The sequence below is a fragment of the Vombatus ursinus genome, unplaced genomic scaffold (genome assembly GCF_900497805.2).
Source record: "Vombatus ursinus unplaced genomic scaffold, bare-nosed wombat genome assembly UNPS02014768.1, whole genome shotgun sequence".
Lineage (NCBI taxonomy): Eukaryota > Metazoa > Chordata > Mammalia > Diprotodontia > Vombatidae > Vombatus > Vombatus ursinus.
Genome location: NW_020954546.1, coordinates 22,703,572 through 22,714,449, shown reverse-complemented (window position 1 = coordinate 22,714,449; position 10,878 = coordinate 22,703,572). Strand labels below are relative to the sequence as shown.

General features: G+C 44.8%; 1 protein-coding gene across 1 annotated transcript in view; it reads left to right on the top strand.

The window, feature by feature from the left end:
* Positions 1-94: 94 nt before the first annotated feature.
* RPA1 (replication protein A1) overlaps positions 95-10,878 on the top strand; it is a 60,372-nt gene continuing 49,588 nt past the window's right edge. The window contains exons 1-4 of the mRNA XM_027861865.1: positions 95-263; positions 5,796-5,846; positions 6,342-6,420; positions 7,185-7,293. Coding sequence (XP_027717666.1) covers positions 231-263; positions 5,796-5,846; positions 6,342-6,420; positions 7,185-7,293 — 272 coding nt within the window. The 5' untranslated portion in view covers positions 95-230. The remainder of the gene's footprint in view (positions 264-5,795; positions 5,847-6,341; positions 6,421-7,184; positions 7,294-10,878) is intronic.

Here is a 10,878-nt window from a genome sequence, read left to right as displayed (position 1 = left end):
TGGGCCAATAGAATGGCAACTCGGCGCTCTGAGCCCGCCTCCCACGCCGCCCGCGTCCGGAGCGCGAGAGCGACGCGCGCCACGGTCGGGCGGGGCCAATCAGGTTTGAACGCGCGGGAGAGACCCCCCCCCTCGTTTGGACTCCCGTGACTCGGCGGACACCGCTTGAACACCCGGGACCTGAGAGAGCGGAACCGCCGGACGCGGGACAGCCAGCACAGCGGGAGGCCATGAGCGGACGCCTGAGCGAGGGGGCCATTGAGGTGGGGGTGGGGCGCAGGGCCGGTGGCTGGGGGAGGGGCCACCGCTGCGTTGGCGGGACCCCGAGGACGCGAGGGCCGCGGGAGGGGGGTGGGGTCAGAGTTGGGGGGATCCCTGATCGCTGTTGGGGTGACTCTAAAAGAAGGGGCCTCAGGGTCTTTGTGGGGAGCCCGAGAGTCGGGGATGTTGGGAGGGCGCTCTAAAACGTGCGGGACAGCATGGGGGGGGTCCGGGGAGGGGGCGAGTCGGACGGGACGTCGGGGACCAGCCAGAGCCTCCAAACAAGTGGTTGTTGCGCCTTTCGGGGGAGCCCAGCACCCCAGAAGAGCCTTCCGGGCCGGGTTCCGGTGACTCTCTCGTCCTCGCTGCCCCGGCTCCCGTCTCTGATCAAGGGGCCGAGCGGTGCCCGGGCATGCTTGTGACGACATGCCCTTGCGGGCGTGCTTGTCACGACATGGGGGCGTGGGTTTGGAGCTGCACGGGCCCCTGCTGAGTCTGCTTCAGCCCAGCCCCCTGGGCATCATCCTGGGGCTCAAGAGGCTTTTCCAAAGGCTGAGTCTGAGCAGGGTGCCCCGCTGCTCCGTGGGATCTCGGTGCTCCCTCTTACAAAACCCCGGGATCGTTTGGCATTTGAAGTTGCGTCTGATCTGGTCTCTTCCCGCTTTTCTAGTCTTAGGCTTGGCTGTCCACTCTGTCCCCACCCCCACTCCCTTCCCCACCAAGCTACTCCGTCTTACTTGGTTTTCCCCAAACACAGTGCTCCTTCCCCCCTCTTTGTGCCTTTTTACTGGCTTTCCCCCGTCTGAAATGCTCTGGTTTCCCTGGATTCCTTTAAAGACTCAAATTTCAACTTCTGCGGGCCTTTCCTGGCGCACTCACCTGCTAGTGTCTTCCCCTCTCAGATTCTATCTACTGTGCTAATAATTTGTAAGGCACTTAGCACAGTGCCTGGTACATAGTAGGTGCTATATAAATGCTTATCCCCTTCCCTCCTATCCCCCCTTCTCTGTATATGCCTTGTTATCTACCTGGTGATTCACACGTTGTCTCCCCCATCAGAATGTAAGCTCCCTCAGGTCAGGGGCTGTTTTTTGCCTTCTCATCCGTTCTCAGCACTTAGCACAGTGCTTGCCACGCATTAAGCCTTTAATAAATGCTTGTTGACTGAGTTTACCATTCTGGTTGTTTTCTTCTGGATGGATGCTCTTAAATTCATTAAGATCTCAGCTAAAATGTGGTCCCAGACGCTTCATTTTCCAGATATGGTCTGAACTAGGCAGAATGCTGTGAGACTATCAGCCCTCCAGTGCTGAATATTGTGCTTCTCTCTCTCTATTTTTTTTTTGCTTTTTGTGAGGCAGTTGGGGTTAAGTGACTTGCCCAGGGTCACACAGCTAGTGTCAAGTGTCTAAGGGCCGATTTGAACTCAGGTCCTCAGACTTCAGGGCTGGAGCTCTATCCACAGCGCCACCTAGCTGCCCCATGTTGTGCTTCTCTTGATTAAGTCTAAGGTGGTGTGTCAGCTTTTTTTAACTTTCATAACACATTGTTGATGCATATCGAGCTTACAGTCGATTCAATTTAACTTTTTTCAGATGACCTACTGCCTGTTGATGCTTCTTCCCCTATCTTGTACTTGTCAAGTTGATCTTTTAAAACTCAACTGTAAGACTTCATTAATCCCTATTAAATTGCATCTTATTTGATTCGGCAGAATGTTTATGCATTCCCTCCCAGCTTTGTGTCATCTGTAGATTTGATGAACATGTCCATCTGTGCCTTTTCCTGTGATTGATAAGAATGTTCACAGGCCTAAGCACAGACCTCTGGGGCACTCCCCTGAAGTGCCTGATGTTGAGCCATTAATGACTACTCTTTGGGCCCACCCATTCAACCTATTTACAGTTTACCCTATTGTGTGAGAATCTGTAGTCCACATATCTCCACATTTTCTGCAAGAAGAGCATAACAGACTTTGTCAAATGTTTTAGGGAAAAGTAGCTTAAAAGAAGAACTTATTGTTAGTTGGCAGCACCTGTTTTTGATGAAGCCACTCTGGTTTTTCACCATCTCTTCTTTTTCTGGCTCTTAAGTAATCATAGTTGGTGATTTTCATGGATCACAGATAAAAACCTAGAAGGAGTCTTTGTAGACCACGTCTAGGCATCCTATTTCTTCTCTGAATGCTTTGAAGTCTGCTGTCTCACAGTCCAGGGTGTATGACATACTAGACCATTTAACTTCTTGTCTATCACAAGTTCTAAGCTAGAATGGTCATTTACACCTTGGAAACAAGTTTTCTTCATTGATTCCTTTGCTTTTTTGAAGGAAGAAGTTATTAAGACAGGTCAGGTAATTTCTAGTTGCTGTTTTGGGCGAAGAGAACTTCAAAAGCTGTCTGCATAGTTGAAGTCCCTCATTATAACCATATTATGCCTCAGAGCCAGGCTTGTGATTTCCTTGTGTCTGTTGCTGTAAGTAGCTGTAGCTTTCTATGTAACTCTAGTCCATTTCTGTTCTGTTAATCTTCAAATGCATTTTCTCCGTCATGCTTTTGTCCCTCGATTTCCTCAGAAATCTTTTGTGACCTCATCAGCTCCCAAGGGTTTAATTCTCTCTGTCCTGTGACTTCCTATATATCTAGCCCCAGTCTCTCTCCTGGTCTCTGGTTCCACATCACCAGTTACCTGCTGGTGGTGCCTTAGCTGGATATTGAATAGGCATCTAAAATTCAACATGTCCAAAACAGGACTTGTTTTCCCCCTCAAATCCATACCTCTTCTGAACTTCCCTGTGTCTGGTTTTGCTTTTTTTTTTTTTTTTTTTTAGTTTGAAAAAAGTTAAAAAAAAAAAAAAGACCGGGGCCCTCTATCTTGTCTAGGCTGGACATGTAGGGGTCACTCATGGGCCTGATCCCACTCAGATCATCACGAGAGCTTTGACCTGCTCCATTTTTGATTTGGGCTGGTTTGCCCGTCCTTAGGCCACCTAGTGGCTTCCCACTCCTGAGGCTCTCTATATCATTGCTGGGTTTCGTGTAGATACCCCATCTTAATGCACTGTAAGCTCAGGAGGTCCCTGCTAGCTCCAGTCTGCCCTGCCCTGACTTCTGTCAAAGGCACCACCTGTTCTAGTCACTCAAGTTTGCAACTCTGGTGTCGTTCTCAAGTCCTCACATGTGTTCAGTGAGTTGCTTGGTTTTCTTGTTTTTACCTCCACAGCATCTTTCAAATATGACTTTTCTGCTCACACAGCTACCAGGCCCCCATCACCTTTGGGTGCCTCACTATCTCTTCCTCTCCCCTCCCCTGCCGCCATCTAAGCTGTCACTGGTTTTACCTTTTGCAGCATCTTTGCAGCACCTCCAAATAGGCCTCCTTGCTGATCCAGTCGTCAGCCACCACCCTCGTGCAGTCTCTCGTCACCGAGCATCTCTATTACTGCAGTGGCCTCCTGGTGGTTCTGCCTGCCTCAATTCTCTCCCCAGTCCATCCTCCATTCAGCCACTAAAGTGATTTTCCTAAAGCATAAGTGATCATGTCACTCCCCTACTCAGTAAACTCCAGTGGCTTTCTGTGAGCTCCAGCATCAAGTATAAAATGCTTTGTTTGGCCTTCAGAGCAGCCACCTGCCTTTCCAGCCTTCTTACATCTTACTCCCTGCCACGAACCAGACTCCTGCAATAGCTTCCCTATTAGAATCCTTGCCTCAAGTCTTTCCACTCCACTTCACCAAAGTGGTTTTGTTTAAGTGCAGGTCTCATTCTCCTCCATCAACAGCCCTATTACCTCTGGCTCTCGGGAGACCTTTAGGATCAAATGTAATCTCTTTTGGTGTTTGAAGCCTTTTACACCCTGGCCTCAGCCTTATGACATCTACTTCTCTTTCATGAACTTTGGTCTTGCCACAGATTCTTATTGGCATGCGCTGCTTTCTTTAGAATCCCTAGTTATCTTTGAGGCTCAGCTCGGGCACCACCCACACGGAGCCTTACCCCATCCCTGAGTTTCCCCCAAATTGTTTTGTATGGCTTTCTGTGTTCATGTTGTCTCTTCCAGTTGGAATGGAAGCTCCTTGAGGACAGAGATTGTTTCATGATTGTCTTTGTATCCCCAGCTCCCAGTATCCAGAGCATTGTAGGTGCTAATAAGTGCTTGTTAGTTGATTGGTTATATTTTTAATTACATGTTGCTACTCTATTCCTTTTCCACAACTAAGAGTTTTTAAATAAGGTACATCCTTTCAGAGGCATATACAAATAATAGTTGACATCCTACCAAGTTTGTGATGCCTGCAAGGACAAATTGACCTTTTTGCTTTGAGATTCTTTTTACCTATATGCTGTGCATTTGTGTTCATTGTCTAAGGCAGGCCTGTACAACCTTTGGACTGCCAAAGGATTTCCTGTATATACAAAGGATGTTTTCCTCTACATTTTTTGAGAGCCACCTGAAATCCTTTGGCGGGCCACAGGGTGTGCAGGCTTGGTCTAAGGTTAGTTTTGTTCTTGGTTTCTTTCTATGATTTTGACCCTGAGGGTTGGGAACTATTGGTGTTTTGTGTATATGTGTGTAGTATAGTCATGAAGGGGGTAGTAATTGTGTTGGGGTGGGAATCTTGTGAATGTGGAGAGGGTCTGAAAGGGGTTGGGACTGTGTGTGTGTGTGTGTGTGTGTGTGTGTTGGTACAGCGTACTAGAAGAGGGTTGGAGCTGTGGAGAAGAGGCAAATGAAAGGGGCAGGGATATTGAGAGAAAAGTACACTCTTCCATTTCAGATTGAAATAGTGATTGTGAGGATTGAGAAATGGTTATGGTAGACTGGCTGCCATTTTTGACACTTGGGCATACAGGTATACTTGGCTTTAAGTGAACTAGATATGTTCTGAAGTAAAGTAGGGATGATTCATTACTTTTACATGAGATTCACATGGAATTCTCTTAGTGAGCCTTTCTAGTCAATTTGAAATGTAAATACGCCTATATTTCATCCTCACCATCTGTCCAGTTTCAACCTTGATTGTCAATCAGAAGCACTTAGTTACGATTTTGAGCCAAAACATGCAGATCACAATCTGTAGGCCAGAGCTCCTATGATAGCAAAAGAGATTATGCATGTAGCTAGCCACTGTGGTGTGGAATGCTAATTACCTATCTCAAAAGTGAGGCTTGACATAAAGCTACATTGTTAATAGTGTCATTGTCTTTGAATACAAAGAGACACCTTTTATGGTGTATGTGTATGTTCTGTGTGTTTTCAGAGAAAGCAGAATGAGTCTTTTGCTGCTTCAACTTAATTTGAGCCTCGTGTGGTGATCTGGGGGTGTATGTGTGGAGGGAGGGGGTGTTGTCCAAGGTGACAAGACCCAAGTTGATTTTAAACAAGAAGCTTTTCTGAGAATTGAGTGCCCTTCCCTTTTAACCAGCCCTTCCCAAAGTCTCCAAGGCCCAAACTACTACTAGTTTTTGTGTTCATGCAGAAAAACCTTCACATCAGTTCAGTTTATAACTGAAATTATCTTTGTCTCTTTCTCAGCTCATAATGCAGCAAGGAGATACTAGTATAAAACCCACACTCCAAGTCATTGTAAGTATCCAGATACATAATATGGCATATTTCTAACTTCTCAATGCAAATGCAATTAGAGCTACATTTGTGTAAGGTGCTCATATCAATGTTTATGGGGAGGCGGTGGTGGAGGGAGGTGAGTTTGTGACAGCTTTGGGCCTTTGCAGCTCTGGCCAGAGCTGATGTCTAACTTTGGCTCAAGGTGTGCTGCCCTGAGGCTTTCCTTCACTTCCCTTCCCTCCTGGCAGCACGTCCTCAGCAAACACTCGCTTATTCATTTGGTTGTGTATTGGGTTTGATTTAGGGGAAGGGAAGGAACACAGATCTCGGTAGGGAGTGAAGGAGAAATACTTCACTCCAGCATCTTTTCACTTATTTTTAGGTATCCAGGGGAGTGGGCAAACATTTTTGTCCTGTGTTGTGCTGATGTCAGATTTACTCTTCTGCCACTCTCTTGAGGTGTCTTAGGAGAGTGTAAGCAGCCAGGCTAATAACTCAAATTATCTATCCTAGAGCATCCGGCCGATTGCTACGGGAAATTCTGCGCCCCGTTATCGAATGCTCATGAGTGATGGAGTGAATACTGTGTCCTGTAAGTGCAGTGTGGAGGACTCAGAATTTGGTTGTGTTGAAGTGACGCAAGTACCACCCCCCTCCCCCCACCTTGAAATCCGATATTTTATGACATTCAAAAGCCTCATTTTAAGGCATACGTGAGGTTGGCAGTAGAATTCCGACAGAATTGCAGCTGGCAGAGCATTTTAACAATAGAACAGTCCAAGTGGAAAGCTGCCACTTGGCTTAATTAATTTTCTCTAACTGGCTCTATATGTTTTCTGTGTGATTAATTTCCCTGAGGATGATATTGACTTTAAGTGAACGTGATGGGTTAGTTGTCCTATACCTTCCTCTCTTGAATTTTATTTCTGTGTTGGGAGCTTAAAAAGAGAGAGAGACTTTGGGGAATTTGTTGCTAGAGTTAGCAAGCACATGTTCTGCAATGAGAGAGACTCCTGAGGGATTTTTTGGTTTTGTTTTGTTTTTTGTCATGAAACTAGAATGGTGAGGAAAGGTGAATTTGGGCACATTGAGATAAAGGAGTATATAATTGTAGCAGTGCATTTTTGCTTCCAGCAAATGACTGTGCTGTAATCATTTTGTAGAGTAGGGAAATTGGGGAAGGGAACCTGTGATTTGTCTCAATTCCAGAAAACATCTGTTTCTATTGCCCTTACTCACTGTCACACTGGCATAGGACTTTTGCCCCAAACATGACCGGCATTCATATTCTTTGGACTGAAGGGTGAGGAGGCCAGCTCGGCATGTTGTGGAGATTAAATCTCTTTCACTTTTCAGCTTTCATGTTGGCAACACAACTGAATGGTCTGGTGGAAGAAGAGCGCTTGGCAAGCAACTGCATTTGCCGGGTTAACCGCTTCATTGTTAATGTCCTGAAATTTGGAAGGTCTGTGGCTTTTGTTTTTTTTTTTCCTTTCCTGTTTGTTTGTAAAAATGAGCACATATTCTAGGCGTGTAAAATTGATGATCCTTAGGCAGCAGGAATCAAGGCCTTACCAAGTAATAGTGACAGCACTGGTTCAGGCCTTGCCCATGCTGGTTACCCAACAGCACTAACCAAGGCATATCCCAGCTGGTTTTCTATGCCTTTTTGGTAGCGGAGGGAAGGACCCCTTTATCACTTTGACTCCTTTTTGTATACTTATTTCTCACTGGAGCTTTTAAATGAAAGACTCAGAGTTTTAAGAAGTAGAGCCAGATTTTCATGTAGGCCTCAATGTAAAGACACATTTCAAGTGCCAGTGCTTTACCAGGGCCTTCCTTCCTAGATGACCATTTGTCAGATCTTATAGTAGAGAATCTTTTTGTGTATGGGTTAGACTGGATAGCTACTTCCTACTCTTAAATTCTGTGATTCTCCTCCCACCTGCCCCCCGGTTATTAATGTTGTTTCCCTTCTTGAATTTTTTTTTTTGTTTATACTTGTGTTTAGAGGGCCACAGCTAAAGACCTGGAAGGTGCCTCAGGGGTAGCCCTTCAGGGATCCTCCTGTGCCTTCTTCAGAGGCCTCTGAAGTACCTTCTAGCTCCCTTGTTTTACAGATGAGATAACTGGGACCCATTGAGGTCAAGTGATTTGTCCAAGATCACACAAATAGTAAGTTACAGGGACAATTTGAATCCTAATTTTTTTTTTTTTTGCTTTTTTGGTGAGGCAGTCAGAGTTAAGTGACTTGCCCAGGGTCACACCACTAGTAAGTGTCAAGTGTCTGAGGCTGGATTTGAACTCAGGTTCTCCTGACTCCAAGGCCAGAGCTCTATCCAGTGCACCACCTAGCTGCCCCATCGAATCTTGGTTCTTTGCCTGCAGTAGATTTCTTGTGCCATATTTTGGAGAATCCATCTTATCCCCTACCCCCAGCTCTAGAACGTAAGCTCTTTGAGGGTAGGAAATGTTTAGTATTTGTCTTTTTGTTCCCAGTGCCTTGAACATATTAGGTGCTGCTTTAATGTTTGAATTGAATAGTAAATGGTATTTTATCTCAAATAAATGAGGACTGCATTTAGCTACTTTCAGTGTCTTAATAATTTTTCCTTCTGAGCTTAGGTTTCATGGGAATTAAGAGGATGAGGAATAGAAGAATATGCCTAAGTGGTACTTGTAGAATATTTCAGAATTAAGTATCACGTATTACTAAAAATTTATTTCTGATTAAGACTTGCCTGTGACTGCTCATTTTTACTTTCACTTGAGAGAAAATTAAGTTTTTAGGTGGAAAATTAATGCCATTTTTTGTGGTTTTCACCTCTTGTTAACTGTACACACACACTCCTTGTCTTTCATGACAGAGCATGCCTGTGTCTGCGCAGTAATTTGTGGCCATGGCGCAGTGCTGCCTTCTGATTTAGTCTGCCCTTTGGATTCATCCAAACAGGCATCATTGGCCTTATTTATAGGCTTGAGCAGAGAAAGGAGGGCACCTGTTAAAGTTTTAGGGACGGTCAGTGGACATGCCAGCTCTTCAACCCAAAGATTCTGATTACCGAGTGGGTGGTCTTCCCTACTGCCTCATGCTGCTGTCTGATGTCCAGGAGACCTTCAGGTCTCTGGAGCCCAGGCCACGAGGGAAACCTTCTCCCTGGGGGTCCCAGATCCCTCCAAACGTGGAGTTTCATTCAGTCAGCTTTTATTGAGTGAGAGCTAGGGATCAGGAGCTGCCCCTCGTCTCCAAGAGTTCACATCGTATAGGAGTTCAGTTTGCTGGCTCTTCCTGTCTGTGGGCTTGACCCTTTGACCTTGGTGAATCACAGCTTCTCTTCCACTTGCAAAAGGACGGGGGGACATGAGTTCTAATTTCTCCAGCGTCTGTGATTCTTTACTTCTAATTCACAACAATTGACAAATTTTTCTAGGGAGAGGGGGAATGTTTGGTTCTGTGATCTCTTTGGTCGAGAACTCTCCACCAATGCCTTTTTGGCATCTCACTGATGGCTTACAGTTGGAGAGGATAGTCTGAGGCCCTTCAAGGTGAGGAGTCTTGCCTGTGAACACATAGCTACTATGTGTCAGAGGTAGGACTTGGGAAGCCCCCCAGGCATTCCCACTTTCGAGGCCAGGCTCCATCTCTTGAGTTCTGTGTTCCTCCAATAAAAACAGACTGACTGGACAGAGACCGACTGAAAGGCATCAAGGCAGTCTAGAGACCTTGCGGCATTTTGGGGAGAGATTAGTGATAGCTATGACTAGCGATCAACTTGGATTTCATACCTGTTCACTTGTGTTTTAGGTGATAAAAATGTCATGCTCTGGGACTGAAAGCAGGATGCTAAATTCTGGCAAACTGAGAAAAAAATCTCTTTTAGTTCTTTTTGAGAAATGTTCTCCTTACCCTCCACTCCTAGTTTCCTGAGAAGCAAAGGTCCAATTAATCGGCTAATCCTTTGTTTATTTTTGAAAAATTTCAGTCCTCTAACCAAGGAACATGGGTAAACATGCTAGAATTTATTTCAGAAAGTGTTTTAATTACCTAAAGCTTTGGAGTGCAGCCATTTTTGAAGTCCTGCCCTTGCTTTCCTTTTTCTGAGAGAAACCTTGGCTTCCTGTTCTGGAGTGTAGTGTCACATTTTGGTTCACTGACTAAAGGTTCTTTTATATAGAATAATGTTTGCAGCTTTGGGGAAGTAGACTTGGGCTTTCTTGGAGGGTCCAGTGTATCTTCATTTCTTTGTTTTTGCCATTGAACACTTAAAAAGATAAGTGTTTTGAGAAAGGCAGCATCGTATGTTAGAAAGAACTTTGGACTGAAAATCAGAAGACCTGAGTTCTGTTGGGTGCCTTCTCACTTCATAGTTTCAGGAAGTTGAGTAAATCATTAACCTCTTTGCCTCATCTGTCAGATGGGGATATAATACTTGTACTGTTTATTTCATAGAGTTATTGATTCAGATGCTTCGTGGCCTTAAAAAAAATTTATAAGTGCCTACTTTTATTATTTCTCTTATTGTGTTTTCACAACTATTGGTGTAAATCGAATTTTCACTGAAAATCTAAATGCCATGTCAGTTAGTTATACAGAGATACTATTGAAAATAAAATCTTTGTGCCAGAGCTGCTTAATACTCGGCTCCTGTAGTTCCTATCCTTTTTTCATATGAGGACTTTTTCTTTTTTAGCATCAAAAAGTTTCATGGACCTCTAAATGCTAGTAGTTTTATTATTTGTATCCATTGATTGAAAAAATAAATGGTAATATGGTTGCTATGCATTCACCAATAATGTGAAAGGAATTTGTTTTTTATTAACCAAAGGGTCTATACATTTGAAAAATAATTTTGTATGTGTGAGACGTTCAGTCTATGGAAAGCATGTTTATTATAATGAGTCACACTGCATGTTGTTTGTGCTAAATCAAGATTAGAATCATCCTACTTGGGCGTGTGTGTGTGTGTGTGTGTGTGTGTGTGTGTGTGTGTGTGTGTGTGTAGACCCTTTGCAGTAACAGTGGAGCTCCAGAGGGGTCAGTGGACCACAG